Genomic DNA, 18,902 nt, shown 5'->3' with positions numbered 1-18,902 from the left:
TAGGTTCAGCGCATGAATGGAGCGGCGTTTGGAACGGGCCTTAGCTCACATACTTGTTAGAATTCTACAAATCTACCTAATGAGAGGGGTTTCAGAGCACTAACGACGGCAACGCCGGGAACGACGTCTAGTCAAAACAGCATGTGAATGACATAATTTCGCGAAACGATTTCTACGAATCGGTAATCAACGAGCTCGTCAGGAAAAAATGAAGAAAGCGAAAGCGTTGCCAACAGCATTGTTTGTTTTGTTTTGTTTTGTTTTGTTTTGTTTTGTTTTTTTTTTCTAAAATAAACCTGAACTTCATTCGAACCTTTCTAAACAGACTACATGAAACAAGCAAACATCGTCCTGGAGTCCGCAATTTTCCTAAACATCCATGTATTGAAAGGAATCTTCTAAAGGAAGTCTTCGAGCCACCAACAACACCAGTTATATCTGCAAGCCTTCTTTTATCGTTTTGAAATTCCTGTTACTGTTTCTAACTCGATTCCACCTGGAAGAATGTCTCAGTAGAATGTTACAAGAAACATGTGACTGGCCGGAAACTACAAGAAACCAGATATTTACAGTTTGTACGAGTGTCAAAAGATTCAGGTGGAGATGATAGTTGGACTCTCTGCTCGATAAATTATTGCGAAATTTTGCAAATAACTTAATTCATCACAAGTCAAGATGCAAATGAAGCTTACCAGTGAATAATTTTGTATTTACGCTGATCTAATTCAATTTCTTACCGTGGTATTTAATTTCATGTCTTTAAATTTGTGAGTATTTGTCAGTCGCGATGCTTTCATCTTTCCATTTTTTTTAAAATCGCGAAATTAAATATGGATCACCTAGGGACCACAGTAAGCCGACAGTAGACTATCATATGATGCGCACTTTCCGAGAAAAAAAAGCAAACATGTCAAAATCACATAACAGCGTTACCCAGTCGCATAAGAACGGGAAAAAACCATTCTCTTATGTTTGAACAAGTAAGAAGGAAGACTTTCGCTTCCTAATCTTGCGGTCCAGACGCACAGGCAAGAGGCTGTCGAGGCTGGAGGAATCTTGAAATTGTTCCAAAGAATAGCGAGTACGTCCATATACACAAGTAAGTAGATTAGCCCACATACTTGTTAGAATTCTACAAATCTACCTCATGAGACGGGTTTCAAAGCACTAACGACGGCAACGCCGGGGACGACGTCTAGTCAAAACAGCATGTGAATGACAATTTCGCGAAACGATTTTGGCTCTGGCCTGAGATTGGTAGGCAACTGGCCATATTGACGTGCTCAAAGTCAGCTCCTGTTGGGTGCTCTGTGCTTGAAAGGTACGCGCAAGATAGGAAATCTGCGATACGCATTTCTGTTCCCTTTTCGTAAAGAACTTCCAGGTCGTACTCTTGGAACCTCATAATCATGCCTTGCAGGCGTCTTGGTGCAATTGCGAGTAGCTTCTTGAGGATTGCTTCAAGAGACCTCTACTTTGACGGCATTTGTGACCCCACGCTGGGCATTTTCCTTTTTCAAACGGGCGAATTCCACCACAGAAGAGGCAGGATTTTCGTGAAATTTCATTCTTGTCATTCTTACCGTTTCTCCGCTTGCCGTGTGGAGGACGCGATCTTCCTCGGTTTTATTCGATTGACATTTTCTGATGTCTTTGTGCCTGAGATAATCTTCATTTGCGATGCACTTGTTTCAGAGCTTCTACAGATGTCGATGCACTTGTTTAGTGTAAGCTTTCGTTCTTGTAGGAGTCGTTTTCTTGTTTGCGGGTTTTGAATTCCCAAATCGATTCTGTCCCGGATAAGCGATTCTCGGATGCACTCACAGAAGTTGCATGTCTGCGAGAGGGTACGCAACGCAGCCACATATGCATCAAAGGTTTCGTCGGGTGATTGATTTCGACTGTTTCGTACGTTTGTTTCACCGCTGGTGAACTCATCGAATTTCTTTATGATGTTGTCCAACTTCTCTCTTTCTTGGGCGCTGTCAAAGGACATTCTATGAAATTTTTTTAGAGCTTCAGGCCCGATGATGTGAAGAAAAAGAACGACTTGATAGGTCTCAGGTTGTTGGTGGATATTCATTATTAACTACTTAATAACCGAGAGTGAGGTCGTTACGGGAAAATCTCAAACTGAGGCCTTGCCGTATTGACCGAGCGATAGCGAGGTCAATACGGTAGGCCGAGGTTTGAGATTTTCCCGTAACAACCGAACGGTCGAGGTTATTACGTTGTTTATTATATGGCCCATGAATTAAAGAAAAGAAAAAAATTATTCGAGCGGAAGTCTTCAGTTTACATCCGGCGATGCGCGCGTTTACCGATTCATTCATCGTCTCAAACCCAGGGCAAAACTACACAGTCAGTGAACTTCACCACTGTATACGTATTCCGTAGAAATACACATTTCTTTACGGGAAAAGTGATTGTCACAGCCTCAAAAAGGTGTTTTAGTATCGTGGTGCCACAAGTTGATGGGAGAGTTTTTCCGACTTTTGTGGCGAAACGTCAACGCACATGGAAAAGACAGAAAGTGCTTCAAAATTGTCCAAACCAACTGTCTTTCGGTGTAACAAAATGCTAATGCTTCAGAATGCACTGCTCAGAACAGCTCGATCTTCGCACTCACTTTCGACAACATATCTTCGCTTTCTTCATTCTGGGATTTATGGATGAACATTTCAAGCCTTAATTTTGAACGTCTAAAACTTCCTGCAGTTATTAGAAACACTGCTACCAACAGAAACCGCCCGATTGTTTACATCTGATGATCCTGGAAGCTGATTTACCCTTGCTTGTGTAAAGCGAGGGAGTATATTTGATGAGAACTGTGACTGACTTTAATATTTCTGTAATTGTTGTGACTAAGATGATATCTTATAAGTTTCTTCGTTATGTTCTGCTCAGGATGAATGACAGATCTGCCGATCTCACTTAGCGATTTTAGCATTACTTAAGACTCGGCAAACTTTGGTTATTTTTCACTAGTGCCCGCCAAAGTTACCGGCTGGTAAGTCACAAACGACTTCTATATAAATTTTATTAAGGAATAATCTCTAAACTTTTAGCTACTTACTTTCTCTTACTGTTTTAAATCGGCTTTCATCGTTTCAATGCGCTTGAATTTTCAGAGCCGGGCTCTTCCTAATTTGCATAATCCGTAATCGGCCCGTGGGCATTACGGCTGCATAATGACCGCTCAGATATCGCTTTTAGCCAATCAGAGCGCGCGTTATATCGGCCACAAGCCAAAGCCATATAATAAAATTGCGTAATTCCCCTATGCTTGCTTGAAGGTCTTCCAGTTTTCTGCGACATTCTCTTTAACGTCGAGATGACTCGGCAGGTGAATTCCTTGAATAGGGAAGGCTTCTATCTGTGCGGGGATCGTCACACGCGCAATAGTACTGGTAGTTGTCGCCATCGACGCCTGTAGCTTTACTGGCGGTGATGAGGTTGTTGAAGTACCTCCTGAAGTAGTGAAGTTTGGAATCCGTTGCCACCATGTTACAATTCGTGTTCTAAACGGGACACGCACATTAACATGGGATGAACGAAGTGTCTTTATTTAGGCGAGGGTCTCATACTTTGATGTGTCACACGTCATTCGCTTATCTCGAGATTACATCTTGTAACAGACATATCGAGAGAGACATTTCAAATCGTGAAATGACGTCATAATATCCACACGCTGCCGTCTACAATTTTTAACTTCCTGTTTCGTTTTGAACTAATTTGTCGGCGTAGTACTGTGTTCTGTCGGCTTTGGACCTCAGTGACTGCAGGTTCGTTAATGGTTCTAATTTGTACTTAGAAAGGGCGGGATATGATAATTTAGTTTAGTAATTGTATGGATTTAATCAAGACACTCCTTCGTAGACCGTGTGGGTACCTCTTCATGCAGAACTCTCAGCCTTGAGTTGATATTTCAACAACTGAGGAAAATCCGGCAAAATAGCAGAGCGCTAAATTCGTTTGCATGAGCCTCCCACTCAGTGCACGAGGCTTCCGAGCTCTGTACTAGCCAACATCCTTTTGATATTATTACGGTTGTTTGCCCGTCGCTCTTATACGAAGTGAATGACGCCATCGTCAGATCACGGAACAACTGACTTCGAAAATATTGTCCTTTGGGTCAGGCTCAATTTGTCAAGCTCAAGTTAGTAGCGTCATTTCATCGTTCTAATAAGAACTTTATTTAGTCAGGAGTCGTTTTTGAGTGGGGCAGAAGGCCTTTGATGCTTCAAGCAGCAAGAACGACTGTTTAGGGTGGAAAGTGCAATAGATGACACACCAGAACAAAGTGATTAGCAGTTCTTTACAAGTTAATGTGGTAATATTCTTAAGTGACGTGAAAATATTTAAGCAAAGAAATAATCGTAATAGAGTAACTTCATACGACGTTTCGACGACTCCATGTCATCATTGTCGAATGAATAGATCGAAAATAAAAATAACGGCGAGGCATATTTATAGTACTTAGAATGTGAGAAGATAAATCAGCAAAACGTTCAAGTAAAAAGTTCCGCACGTATGGAATTCGCTTGCTTGTAAATATATAAACACAATTTATAATGCTCTAAAACATTTTGTATAACAAACAGAATGCATTTTTAGAACATTAATCTACATGATAAACGGGGTCGACCGCGCGAGACTTGGAGAAGGACTGTCGAAAGGGAGCTGGAAAAGGAAGGTTTAAGATCATGGGCAGCAGCAGCATCGGCTGCGAAGGACAGAACAGCCTGGAGGCAGAGAGCTTACGGCCCAATTCTCCACTTGGAGAACGGATAAAGGATGATAATGAATCTACATGATAAAATTTTTTAACAGATTTTTTTTTAGGTTTTCAACCTTTTCAGATCATCGTTTGGAGTAGTAAGAACCTAGAGATAAACCTGCGAATGAGGGTGTCACTATCAAGCGACGAAGCAATGAACAATCCTTTTGCCCCAACTTATTCTAATCTGAAATTCGACTAACGGCTATGCCTCTTAATTAACCTCCCGCTGACATTTTCGATGTGCACTCATCGCTGAAATAGTCGAGCCATTTATAATTTTAGGCGACAAGCGTAGAACAAGAGTTTTGCGATCCTTCGTCTTTTAAATTTGGAACACGTTTATTCATAGCGAAACCCAGCTGTTTCTTGTAGGTGAGATAATTAGCTAGAATAGATAGATTTTACATTTGCCATGTAGCTAAGATTCTTGCAAAGGACTACTCTGTTCTGTTTCTTTTTGGTGAAATTGATGCTTTTGTGTGAAAACGCCTCGCAACTTTTCTTAGTTCCTTAAGAGCCTGGCATTTGTTAACATTGTTTTACTTTTTATCATAGGGAGGAAGAGGATTTCCGATATAGCCATGAGTTCCATGTGGTGCTGGATTTGTTTGCTGTTTTTCCTGGCACTTGTAAACATGGAAATTATTACCATCAATAAAGGTAAATGGATGTAACAAATTCATGACCAACAGGCTGTTAAGAAAGACCCCCCTTAACGACAATATAATGATGATGATGATGATGATGATGATGTTCAAAATAATGAACGAAACGATGCGTGATTCAGACACTTAAGACGCTTAATTGTTTCAGTAGACTTGAGGGAGGGGATAGAGAAAAATAGCTTTTAATTTGAGGACGAATTTTCGCCAATGAAATTTTCCCGTTTTTAGCGTCACTGATGAAATGTTGTTTAGCCTTGGGCAAAATTTTGGAATTATGCCAGCTTGTTGTTAGTATATGGTTAGTTTCACCCGTTAGCCGGTTATTAACTGAAGAGTTAATTCGTCTGATTTGTTTTGATAGGGAAACGCCAAGCAAAAGTTTTACTTTCTTCAGAACTTCACTATCTAGCCAAGCAATGTACGGAAGAAAAGCACGCCTTCGTTGCCAGCGACTCCGTGGAACGTTTTACAAAACTCTTGGGTACTATTGGAGGTTGTGATGGGAGTGAAAAGTGCGCCATTGAAAATGTCCAAGTGGAATGCGAAGAACGGAGCGTTACTCTTCGCCGAACGGACATAGTTGGTATCAAACAGGCTTCTAAAGTTCCTGTTACGGTGAAATTCGCTTTAAGAGTCCCACTGCCAAGCAACACATCCGTGGTTAGTCTGAACCAGACAACTCAACAGGTATCAAGTAACATTCTAGTATCCCTGAATGAAACAGACCTGACTTTGAACATCAGTGGAGTTGTGTTGGAATATGACCCATCAAAACCACCGGTGGTACGAATAGTTGGTCTTGTTTGTGACAAAGGGCAACTTCCTAAAGGGACAAAGTGTGGTAAGACCTGAATATAAGCAACTAAAACTCTTGTTTGTTTTTATCCTATTACGTTCAAATTTGAGATCCAAGATTTTTGTATACGCCTTATCTTGTGCTGACGACCTGAAGATTCCTTACACCTTTGTCATTAGTTCATATTTTTGCAGTTGCGGTCAGAGAGACGGGAAGTTTGAATTAAGGAAAGATTTCGCTTCCCCAACGGTATATCATTTAGGGGTCGGCTTTTTTCTTCATATTTATTACATGGTTGTGTCTCACAAGGACCGGAACTACTGAATATTTGAATTTGAGTGGTTGAAATTGACTTTTACCGCGGTCAAGATTTTCCCATTTAGACCGGCATCAAGACCGGTAACATTTTGCGGTGAAAAAGTTGCAAACTAAAATACAAGAATATTGACAATTTTCTTTTAAAAATGTTAGTGAAGGTGCCAAAAAAGTCTGATGAGGAATAAAGGTAAAGGGAACGAGAAAACTTTGGCAGATTTAAGTTCAGCTCATCGTCGTTCGCATGCAAAATTAGTCAGCTAGTATAAGCCACAGTTACGTTAAAAAAATTAATTTTTTATTGTTTGCTCCAAAACGCCGGTGAATGACTTCCCTTGGGAAGGTTTGAGAGTTTGAAAATTTGGGCAAGCTTAGTCGATCTGTATGGAAGAACCTTGACTTGTTCGCGTGTACAGACCTCACTGTGTTCGGTCTGTACTCACAACCTCGGTCAAGATTCTTCCATATAGACCTCCTGCTCGGTCAGCAAGAGCTTTTAAAATGCGTGCCCATGTGCGATGCCATTACGCTATTTTGATTACTAAGAAAGAGGGTTCCGGGTAAGTGAATGAATGAGTGAGTGAGTGAGTGAGTGAGTGAGTGAGTGAGTGAGTGAGTGAGTGAGTGAGTGAGTGAGTGAGTGAATGAGTAATTGAGCGAAAGTAAAACCTTTTATTTAAGTGTCAATGTGTCTAGCCTGCATAGACTAATTGGGGACACTGGTAAAAAAAAAAAGCGGCGTTAATAGACATACGGTACTTATAAAATAAGTGCCGTATGGGTAAGCATGTGTTTGTTTAGAGGCACGTGAAAGCGAGCGTCGGGTTTCTTCTGCAAAAACAGTGTGCTTTCAGTATGATTTTCTGGCGATGGGGAGTAATACATTGAGTTATGTATTATTCAAGAGATAGAAAACATGTACGGTGTTTCTATCGAATACTAGGAACACGAGAAAAACACGAGAACGAGAAATCCTGTGGGAACACAAGGCGAATGTTTCTACAGCTTTTTCAAGTTCCCCCAAACTTTCACGAATGTTTTTATAACTCGAGAACACAGCGACGAATAATGACAATGATAATGATAATGATAATGACAATGACAATGACAATGACAATGACAATGACAATGACAATGACAATGACAATGACAATGACAATGACCATGATCATGATCATGATAATGACAATGACAATGACAATGACAATGACAATGACAATGACAATGACAATGACAATGATAATGACAATGATAATGATAATGATAATAAAAACACTTGTTTACTTTGTTTATCAAAGTGTAAATTATCTTTGCTCGCGCCAGCACAGGAGTATTATGTTTACAACTCGTGCTTGTCCTGTGTTTCTATTCAACAATTAGATTATGAGTTCGAGATTTCTATGAGGTGATAGTTGATGAGGCCGAATTAGAATTCCTGAGAAGACTGAAAGAAGTACATAAACGGTTTCTTGACTTTAAAAACTCGAAATTATTGAAAAGACGGGTGCGCGCGTAAGGAACTGCAAATTTCCCAAGGACAATTCAATACGTGCAATTTAGTTAAAGCGTAAAGTTCAATAATGCGTCAAAAAATAAATGAAAACCATTATTTGCGTTAATTTCAGTTAAAATTCTACTGAAACAATTAGAATTTTCGCTCGAGATTCCTGTGAGTTGATAGTTGATTCGGTTTTCAGCCTCATAAACTATCACCTCATAGCAATCCCCAGCTCTTAACATTTAGCACGCGTAATTTCTTAGGGCTGTTTTCTAATTCTGCGTAGGCGAGTCATAGGAATGTCAAGAGGCGAATCTTTGCCGACGTCATATGTTGTTTACATTTTTCCTCATTAACATACGACTTTGCGCATAGAAGGCATCATGCTAGACACGATTTTACTAGAAAAACTTTAAGAGCTTGTGAAACTTAGTAAGTGGTGAAATTTTTGGCTCTTTGGGTGTAATATTCGAGGAGAAATTGGCTTTCAAAATCATCAAAATTTCTGTTTGGCAAAAGCGCTAATGAGCTCATACATTCTTTGTAAAATTGTGAGCTTTGAAACCCTCGTCGCACAAAAAGTATCCAATACATCGCGCTCAAATTCCCTGAGACAGTTTATCGCGCGGTGCCCTTTCAATATTCAGTATTAATCTCTTTGTAGCTCCATCAGAAACTGTATCGCTTATGGTAATGAGGCAAATATTGTAAACAAAGATTCTCCTATACCCCCTAGGCCCCCTGACCCATAAACACACACTTTTTATTCACGGTTTTGTTTTATGAACAGTCTGTCATTCAAAGCTTTAAATTATTGTCCGCAAACGTTCCCGAGAGGTACAAGATACAGTTGTATCGTCACGATCACGCTGAACGTAAATTTCTGCACTCCCTGTTTGTCGCGCCTGTTATGACTTGCCATTAATTTTGCTGATGTCTTATTATTTTATCACAGAGACAAGAAAAACAGCGATGTCTAATCAAGTTAAAAGAGTATCAGGCACCGTCGCAGGACTCCTAACGCTTATTGTTATTATTATTGCTCTGATTGTTCTGGTTTTCGTGCGGAAACACTATCTGTAAGTTTTTCTTCCATATGAACAATATATAACAGCAAAGCAAAAATTAGCTTAACCTAGAGCTTAGCAAAGCACAACATAACGCAGCATGCCATAGCAGAAATTAGCTGAGCGCCTAACAGCATAAAACGTAGCATCACCCTAATATATCGTAGTATGGCATAGCGCAGCATCGGTATAGTACAGCGCAACACAGTAAAGCATAGCAAAACATTGCACAGAATAGAGTAGCATAGTAGAAATACAACGGAAGACAGCAAAGCAGAGTGGGGAATCGGAATAATGACGAGATTTTGATTTAAAACATCTTACTAGACTTGCGGTTAGTTTAGTAATTTGCCAAACTTGCTTGGAAATGTACTTGGAAAATGTCCCTTGAGGTCTTCTGTACGGCCGATGATGTGAGTTGTTCCGTACTGTCAAGATTCATGACGGTTACTTTATTAGTATGTCTCTTTCACTTGGTTAATTAATAAAATATAGATAACGGCTTATTTCCAATCCGGTTCGTGTATTCAAGAATTCGTTTTCCCACTAGGTATACTTGATATATTACTTTTGCAGCCGTGATAAAAGAATGACATCCGATCCAGTTATTTCTTCAAGGTCTCCACTTCTCTCCCTTGAAATGAGTGAAACCTTGGTTCAGGTAGGTTAAGTATCAAATATTCTTGATCTTCGTCGTCTTGTAGAAAATCTACAATGTATAATAATAATAATAATAATAATAATGATGATGATGATAGTAATAATAATAATAATTTAAAAATAATAACAAACTTTATTGAGCACTTTTCCATACAAACTTGAATCTTACATGTATCTGGTAAAAAATTCAGAAATTCTGTTGTTCCTTAAGTTTTCGGTAATTATAATAATAATAATAATATCAAAATAATAATAATAGTTATTTATTATCATCATCGTCATATCATATATGTCATGATATCATGGTTACTACAACTAATACTAACACTACTATCATCATCATAACATTAATTAACATATTCCATACAAATTGGTATATACAAGGTAAAAGTAAGTAAAAGAAAAAAACTATTAAAACCTATTTCAACAATACTTATAATGATAGTAATGATAGTAATAATAATAATAATAATAATAATAAAACGCTCAACTTTGACCGTCGTCTGGTTTCAAAGCGAAATCGCGGGCATTCTTAGAGCGAAATCCATTTACACCCGCTTTTAGTGTTACGTGCATAGGCGACATCTTTCGATTATCTCTAGACATTCCATCTTTCGACATGCTATGTAAACGGCTAAAAGACCGTTTATCTATGAAACTGGCAATTTTTCCGGTTATTAGCGGAACAAATGACAAGTATATGATAGTTACTGACCTCAAATGAATGAAGAAGATTGTGGACTCCCGATTTACGGGATAATTCAAACGATTTTAGTGTAGTCAATCGGCTCTCAATAGTGACTTCCGGTAGAATTGGACCGCTACCGCTCAGTTAATATTCGAAAGATGTAAACATTCAAATCAGTCGATTTATCTCTCACAGAATGACTTCTTGATACTCATAGCCTTAGTATGATGTCAAATAAATCCATCTATCATTACTAAAAGTCAAGTTTGACCCTAGAGAAGTCAGTTGTGCTTACATTTTGGACGTAGGCCATGTCGAAAGATAGTTGCTATGCACTTAACACTGAAAGCGCGTGTAAACTGGCTTTGTCGAGTGAGTGATCAAACGCAACCAACAAGTCAGTGATTACAGCAGTTTATGTTTTTTTAATAATAACAATAATAATAATAATAATAATAATAATAATAATAATAATAAAAGCAAAAGCAGATGTAGACAGACTCTACCTCCCAAGAAATGCTGGTGGTAGGGGTCTTATCCAATTAGAAGCCTCCTACAAAACAACCACGATAGGGCTCGATACATACCTAAAGAACACTGATGATGCCCTAATCGAACTAGTGCAAGAACATGATGGCAGAAAGAAATTGTACTCTATACAAAGGCAAGCAGAACAATTCAAACAAGAACTAGACTAACAATACCAGATAAACAAGCAGAAGAAACAACCACCAAATATGCAAAGAGAACCGAACAAATGGCACGAAATAAGACCCGAGAAAAATTAACAAAGCAGTGGGAGAACAAAGCCCTACATGGAAGATACCCAAAGAGAATAAAGGAGGCAGATGTTGACCACCACAAAACCAACCAGTGGCTCAAAAACAGTGGACTGAAGGCAGAAACGGAAGGATTCATAATCGCAGCCCAAGACCAAAGCCTAGCTACCAGATCATACCACGCCAGTATTATCAAAGACGGTACTAGCCCCCTATGCAGGATGTGTAACAAATACGACGAAACAATTGACCATATCGTGTCTGGGTGTCCTGAACTTGCGAAAACAGAATATACCCACAGACACGATAAAGCAGCCGCGTATATACATTGGAAAGTCTGTCACAACTATAATATAAAGACATCAGAAAAGTGGTATGACCATGAGCCGCAAACAGTTACCGAAAACGAGGATGTCACGATATTATGGGACATACCAATACACACAGACAGGAAAATAACAGCCAACAGACCCGATATAGTGATTAAAGACCACAGAACGAAAACCTGTAAATTTATTGACATGGCAGTACCATCAGACAGAAACACATCCGTGAAAGTCAGTGAAAAACTATCCAAATATAAGGACTTGGAAATCGAAACAAGCCGAATGTGGGGCATGAGAACGGAAACGATACCAGTTATCATTGGAGCACTTGGAGCTATCAAAAAGGGACTAGAAACTTATCTTGGAAGAATTCCCGGCCAATTAAGCATCAGTGAACTACAAAAGATAACCTTGCTAGGTACAGCGCACATTTTGAGGAGGGTGCTATCAAGCTAAAAACTGGCTATCCCCTAGTGCCCCAGGACCATGGTTTGGTCTCGGCCCTAACGACTCTAAGCAAACATTACGTGAGGACGATAATAATAATAATAATAATAATAATAATAAAAGCTTTATTTAAAACTGAAAGACCGATCAGCGAAGTCCGGAAGGAAGACGCTGGTATAAACTAATGATCAGTATCTATAAATTACATGGTAAAAAAAAAAACAAAAAAAAAACAATAATCAATCAAACAATACTAAAAAAGTCTCATTCTGTTTCAAAGTGTAAAACTACCCCAGAATGGAAGTCTAGTGAGGCATCGAAACAAAAAACAAGTTTAAATTAATAAACTAACAAATGACAAGGTAAGTATGGTTCAAATTGAGAAATTAATAATGAGACGAGCTATGAACGACAGAGCTTGCAGTAGAGTGCGATATAGACAAAACCTTTGTCAAACGTACGATATCATTTGTGAGAACGAGAAATGAATACATTAATATATCTATTAGCTATAAGGCCTAAACACCCTTATCATCCTTCAAATGGCTTCATCATGCCATTCTGCCCAAAGTTAGTTAGGAGGTTACTATTTGTTTATTTTCTCAGATACAAAATGAGAGGGATCGGGATTCACCGAACTGCAAAAACGAAACTCTACACAGTCACCTTCCCACGTCAGTTCCAAAATACATTACAAAATCAGAGGCCACATTTACCAGTACTGGTGGAGAGTTGAGTGAACCATTGGACTCTGACGTACGTATAATCGTTCCTAGAGGTGCGATTCCCGCTGGAATAAGCCAACATGTCTTCTTTGGAGTGTTTTCAGACGAGACAGCGTTGATGCAGGATTTCTCGGAGGCACCCAATAAGACTCTTATTTCTCCCGTGGTTGAATGCGGGCCTCATGACATCCACCTGTCAAAGCCAGTCGAAATTATCGTCCCGCATTGCCTCTGCTTAAGGGAAGCTAGAAAGGAATCGATAACTGTCTACAGATGTGGTAATTTTTCTGCTGAATTCGAAGGTAATGGTAGTTTGTTTGTTTGTTTGTTTGTTTGTGTTTTACACTGGTATCCTCTTTTCTTAATTAAACACGAGAGGTAATATCTCTCACAAAGATCATAATCTCCCTCGATACCAAACGCAGATCTAGAAACCACTTGCACAGGGAAAGGCATAGGTGTATACATAAGCATAAACATAGAAGTTATAAGTTATAAGTTACGTTTAAACACAATGCAACGACCTAGGCGTTGACATAGGGATTATGCGTGGGCACAGCCACTTAAGCACCGCTTGTAGTTGATTGTTGTTAACAGGAAATAATAATCCATCCAATGTTTGATACTAGGTCGCTTAAGCTGGGAGAGAGTGCCTAGTAAATCGGAGAAAAACAGTCAGAGCAGGTCTTGGTTTACAGTGGGAGAAGACTCTATTCGCATAAAAACCAAGACTTTCTCACTCTGGAGCATATTTGCCTGTGGCGGGCCAAGGAGGAAGAGAGCGACAGTTTTTTCCAGCAAACCGGATCCCAAAAGCGACCTTATCTACTTACGATTCTACGTCTACAGTGATAACGAGGATTCTAAGAAGGTAAGTGATCGATTGAACGATAGGAATAATTATAAGGATAGGGTGGATGGGTGGGTGGATGGATGGATGGATGGCTCAGTGGGCTCTGAACAAAAAAATAGCAAATGACAAGAGCATAAAACGGTACAACTCTAGAAAGAATTGCAGATCTTCTTTTTGGAAGATGTTTTTGTTGGATATTCAATAGCTTTACTTATTTGGTATCGCACTTGAACATCTTCTTCATTTACTTGTTCTTTTCACAAGCACGTGGAGTTAAAAGATAGAGAACGGTTTCCTGACTCGAAGCTAGCCAGGGAGCAGCCCTTTAGAATGTACAGTGACAGCAAAGTGATCACGGTAAAACTCACTAATCTTGAAGAAGGATGGAAATTCGACAAGACCAACGATATGCAGGTAATCTACTATGTCTTTTAATCCAAAAAGTTATCATGCCAAGACTCACAGTCGATATGGCGCAGGTGTTTGGAGAATTGCTTAGCCTCACAAACCGGCAATCAAGTCGGCCCACAACAAAAGAGTAGGAGCCACTTTAATTTACTACCATTTGATCATCGGTTCATCTGGGTTAGTATCTGATACGAAAGGCGTTGTCTCACAAATTTTACAAATTATCTTTGTCTTTAAGCATGCACTGTTTATTGGCTGGGAAAAGGGAACTAAGTTGGTGTAACGGTGGCCCGATCTTTCTGTTTTGCGTTTCTTAGACACCTTTTAATACACATTCCATTCAATTACAATTGAGCGAATACTGAGCTCCTCTCTTCTTAACTCAATTGTCCCATATCCCATAACAAATCTTCCGTGTTCGAAGCTTCTGAGAGCCGTGAAAAACAGCAAAAGCCATTGATTTGTTCGTTTCTTTGATATCATATCCTCTCAATTTTCAACGTTAGCCAAACTGAGTCATTTCTTTAATCTAAAAATGCTGTTATCACCGAGCAGCTGGTTGTATCTTATCGTTTGTAGATATACCACTACGAGAAAGGCAGTAGGAATGGATTTCGCACTAACAATGCCTGCGATTTTGCTGTGAAACCAGAGGATGGTCGAGATGTGGACGGGTTTTCTTGTATTGTAAAGTTTCAACAGGAAGGCCACATCCAAGAATACTCAATTTACCTGAATCCAGGGTTTACGCCTTTAAAGGTAGAGGAAAATACGTGTTGTAGTAGAGGAAGCCTTTAAACCTCGGACTTACAAGAAGGGGTGGGGAGTGGATGCCGCCCTCATAAGGTTTTTCCGAAGTTTTGAAAAGACGATGTAATCTAAGGTCCTGAAACTTTCAGTAGCTGCAGGTTCAATCATTCTTCGCGGATATGTTGATATGACAATTGTGTGTCCATCATTTTATACGTTGCTATGGCAACCACAAATTTCATGTAGGTTTGGCCAAAGATCAATTTTTGGGACATAATGTACTTTATTTTCATTTTTCCTCATCAACTTCCAGAAATTCAACAATCTATAGATTTCATAGGTATTCTGGCTTGATTTTGTATTAATTTCCGTTATTTCTTGACTTTTCAAGAAAATAGTGGAATCCAAGATGGCGGATCCAAGAAGGGAGGTAAAATGACGTCATATAACGTCGCAACCAACAAACATGGTATCATTTTGTAGAACAAGCTCAGGGCTAAATATACAATGTAAATTTATTCCACTGTGTCTTAACAGAACGAGAACCCAAGGGGGATCCCATCCACCTCCTTCCCTTCTACCACGGTGGGGGTATAAGTTAGCTTGTGCGTCCGAGGGTTAATTTGACCGATTAGATTCGGCTATGTTGTATGTTATGAGACAGGGGCATTATGATAGAAGGTGAAACTCTATGTTTTCAAAGTGGTTAGATTGGTCATTTCGAACCATGAAGTTGGGAATTCGTTACTGCCAAAGCCAACTCGAAGTCGCCAGGTTATTTTGATCTATACTACATCTTTTATAAGCGGGGTTGGAGAAAGGGAAAATCTGACCCCCTAATTAACTTTAATAATAGATTAGCAATGATAATCAAAACCATAGAGTTTGTAGAATGCCAATTAAGCAACATGGGATCATCGCGTCATGATATACAAGCAGCCGCTCTCTTGGGTTCGCGATACGTGAAGTTCCTGATTTCTAACATGAAGAAATCACATCACCAAAGATGACTCAGATGCAATGCAAATCATGCAATCAAGCAAATTAAGCAATGCTAAAACGTCTCTAAAATATATAGATATAACTAAAAAATTAACGCAAAAAATATGGCAATAAATGATCAAAAACAGGAAAATAAATAAACAGTCCCGTCAAAACATGGATGCAATGGAAACATCAAGCTATCTCTCATTCGTGACACGCCACACCGGCTTGTTTGAAAATAAACCTCAGATAAAGTTACGAACTTTCGCAAATTAAAATCGAATAAAAATGGTAAGACGGAATACTGGGACAACTTCGGCAGGTAGAACAGGCTGGCTTTTCATGTAATATTGTTTTCGGAGAAGTGCTAAATAACTCTTCCTACTCTACAAAGGTGATTGGTATTATATTCTAACTTGGTATTATTTTCATGCTTGTTTTTATAGCGGCAGAATATCCGGCGAAAGCCCGCAGCAGGGGGCTTAATTGTCACTGCCTCTAATAACACCCGTGCGATAGCTGGATGTTCCACCTCGACAGGGCCAAAGGAGGAAGATGACGACTGTGACAGTCACAATCAGGAGGGACGATCATCACCAGGTTTTTATCAAGGGTTTAATTGTGATAATGATGAAAATGAGTTAATCAAAAGCACCCATAGAGACTTGGAAAACATCCCTTTCTTTTAATATTTCCCAAGCCCTTAGGCAAGGAATCCCAATTAAAAAAGCTTTGAGTAAATGCCAATTTAGTAATTCAGAATCAAAACAGTGACGTGGGCGAACTTTCAGGCAAAGTCCATGAAACACAAAAAGAGAGGGGACGAAACGAGACGAGGCGAGGTCTACGAGACTAAAGGAGAAAAAAGGAGTGAAGAAAGAACTTGCACGATCGCTTTTGCATCAGCTAGATCGCCGAGACAACACAGACAAATTTAAAACTGCATCTTCTATACCAGTTTCTATGACATATTGTTGATGCGATTGCTGTTTAGTTTTTGGTATTGTTGTTGTTTCATTTGTCTGAGATGAACGCAAAAAAACAAAGTAAAGAAAAGAAAAGAAAAGAAAATACAAGAGTAAACGACGTCAGACATAGGGCTTTTGCCAGGTCATACCGCCGAGTGGCAATGCTTTGAGATATTACGAGAGAGGAACTGATACACTAGTTCCTTTTACAGGCTGATCCACGATGTAGTTAGCATGGCATATTAATAGTTGATTAATATTTATTTATTTATTTATTTATTTTAGATTCTTCGAGAGAAAATGGATACGTTCTGTGTGACCACTTTTTCACATCACTGGGCCTTAGCGATGGTAAGCCAGTAACGGAAAACCTTCTCTGGGATATTAGCCCCTATGTTGGAGTCAAGTGGAAGCTCGTTCTTCGAAAACTGTCCATCAAGGAGGCGATCATAAGAAATTTGCATGAGGACTACAAGAACGCTTCAGTTGATGAAAAGTGTTACCAGGGGCTTTTAGTATGGAAGGACGGTCAAGGCCCTGAAGGAGCAACGATTAACACTCTGTGTGACGCCCTGCGTCTCGCAGGTTGCTCAGAAGCGATGAAAGCATTGAGAGAAACTGCGTCACAAGACACTGACTGCTAAATTTGAATTGAACTTAGAATAATTGGACGGGGAACATGTTTCATAATTTCGAAAAGTTTGTGTTCAGTTGTTTGGTAGCCGGCCCTGTGAATTAACCTTACTACCTTTTCCTCGCTGAAGGTGTAGATTAGGCCCTGCGTTCACATTCCTCTGGCCAACGGACAACTCCCACTATGAGACGCGCCTGCAAGAAATTATGATAGTTGTATTCATCATCTTGGACTGGATGTTAGTTGTCATGAATACACTGACAACCATGATTCCTTGCAGGCGAGTCTCATACAGGGAATTACCCATTGGATTGTTGGGTGAGTTACTGGGAAATTTTCTCAGGGAACTCACTGTGACAGCAAATTGAAGGAATGTTTCTCCTAGGAAAAAGGTTACACATTTACTCGCAACTATAAATTTGTCCTAGAAATGCCCATTTGTTGGTCACTTCAGTCCTGGCCCAAATGCCGTGCTACAAAAGAATTATGACTATTTTTTATTGGCCCTTTCTGGTCCTCCGTTACAGTAGTCAAGGGATTTCGTTTACGCGGGTGCACAAGAAAACAACAATGATCATAATATAAGACTTCATCGTACAGCCGCAGCTTTTTGGCTGCTATCAGCCTGGCCCTTGAATATCTTACTGTTCAGGGCCAAGTAATGCTGTCCTGGCACGAATCAGGGACAGAGGTTTTTTTTTATTAATATTATTATTTATTTATTTTATTTGTTGTATTGATTTGCCACACAACAAAAATAGAACTAGAGTACAATGTTTAGTGAATAACAAAAATTAATAAACAGGATTACGATGAAAATGCAAAACTACAATTTATATATTAAAGGATACAAAACAAAATAGCGAGGGAACCTAATAAAAACCACGGGGTTGTAAGCTTAGGTTCCCTCTCAAGAAGCACCAGATAACTAACTTAGATAAAGTAATTAATGGCAAGCCTTATTTAATAACATAGTTAATAGTTACCGATAATATATGCTTTAAGTTTTTGTTTTGCTTGAATGTCTTGAGATTTAAGCAAGTTAAGCTTCTTAAAAATACGTTCTGTGTGAGCACTATAATAGGACTTGTCCACTATCCTAATCACACGTTTTTGCAAAATTACAATTCTTTAAATGCTGGTGTTATAAGTTGATCCCCAACCTAGATTACAATAATTAGGGTATGGAAGCATCATTGGGTTAAGTAGCATGCGAAGAGAAGGTGTTGAAAAATAAAAATAGAGCTAAAAATTATGCCTATGGATTTAGATATTTTATCCGCTAGGCTAGATATAAGAGACTTCTAAGTTAAGTTGGAATCTAAAACTACCCCGAGAAAGACTGTTTCATTGATCTGTGCAATGGTTCTCTTATTAATAACAACATTAAAGTTAGAAGTTCGTATAGTGTGATCGTCCGGGTGAGGGTAGTTATGAAAAGAACCGTTGTTGATGATTGACGTTTCGACAACCTAAGGGAAGTCATCTTCAGAGTCAAGTGAATAGTTTTTGTCAGTCGATGATGTTATAAGTCTGGTCCGTTGAACATGATTGGT

At 39.2% G+C, this 18,902-nt stretch overlaps 2 protein-coding genes across 4 annotated transcripts in view; both read left to right on the top strand.

The window, feature by feature from the left end:
- Window positions 1–18,757, top strand: part of LOC110048923 (uncharacterized) — a 19,600-nt gene extending 843 nt beyond the window's left edge. Inside the window, exons 1-12 of one of the 3 annotated variants that reach the window (XM_020754683.2) lie at window positions 239–1,099; window positions 5,339–5,443; window positions 5,810–6,289; window positions 9,013–9,136; window positions 9,701–9,785; window positions 12,631–13,051; window positions 13,379–13,620; window positions 13,867–14,016; window positions 14,590–14,769; window positions 15,152–15,190; window positions 16,191–16,344; window positions 16,998–18,757. In XM_020754683.2, coding sequence (XP_020610342.2) covers window positions 5,365–5,443; window positions 5,810–6,289; window positions 9,013–9,136; window positions 9,701–9,785; window positions 12,631–13,051; window positions 13,379–13,620; window positions 13,867–14,016; window positions 14,590–14,769; window positions 15,152–15,190; window positions 16,191–16,344; window positions 16,998–17,356 — 2,313 coding nt within the window. In that variant the 5' untranslated portion in view covers window positions 239–1,099; window positions 5,339–5,364 and the 3' untranslated portion in view covers window positions 17,357–18,757. Of the gene's footprint in view, window positions 1–238; window positions 1,100–5,338; window positions 5,444–5,809; window positions 6,290–9,012; window positions 9,137–9,700; window positions 9,786–12,630; window positions 13,052–13,378; window positions 13,621–13,866; window positions 14,017–14,589; window positions 14,770–15,151; window positions 15,191–16,190; window positions 16,345–16,997 lie in introns of those variants that run through there. The other 2 variants (XM_020754691.2, XM_020754698.2) reach the window with 2 other exon arrangements.
- On the top strand, window positions 10,273–12,263 carry LOC149096455 (uncharacterized). The gene has a single exon (XM_089280727.1). It carries the CDS (start codon window positions 11,230–11,232, stop codon window positions 12,031–12,033), a length of 804 nt encoding a protein of 267 aa, XP_089136853.1. The 5' UTR covers window positions 10,273–11,229; the 3' UTR covers window positions 12,034–12,263.
- Window positions 18,758–18,902: the final 145 nt, after the last annotated feature.

Source organism: Orbicella faveolata, unplaced genomic scaffold, assembly GCF_042242905.1.
Source record: "Orbicella faveolata isolate gen_17 unplaced genomic scaffold, um_ofav_v1 contig_48, whole genome shotgun sequence".
In the NCBI taxonomy this organism is placed as follows: Eukaryota; Metazoa; Cnidaria; class Anthozoa; order Scleractinia; family Merulinidae; genus Orbicella; species Orbicella faveolata.
This window is presented reverse-complemented; position numbering and strand designations above follow the sequence as displayed.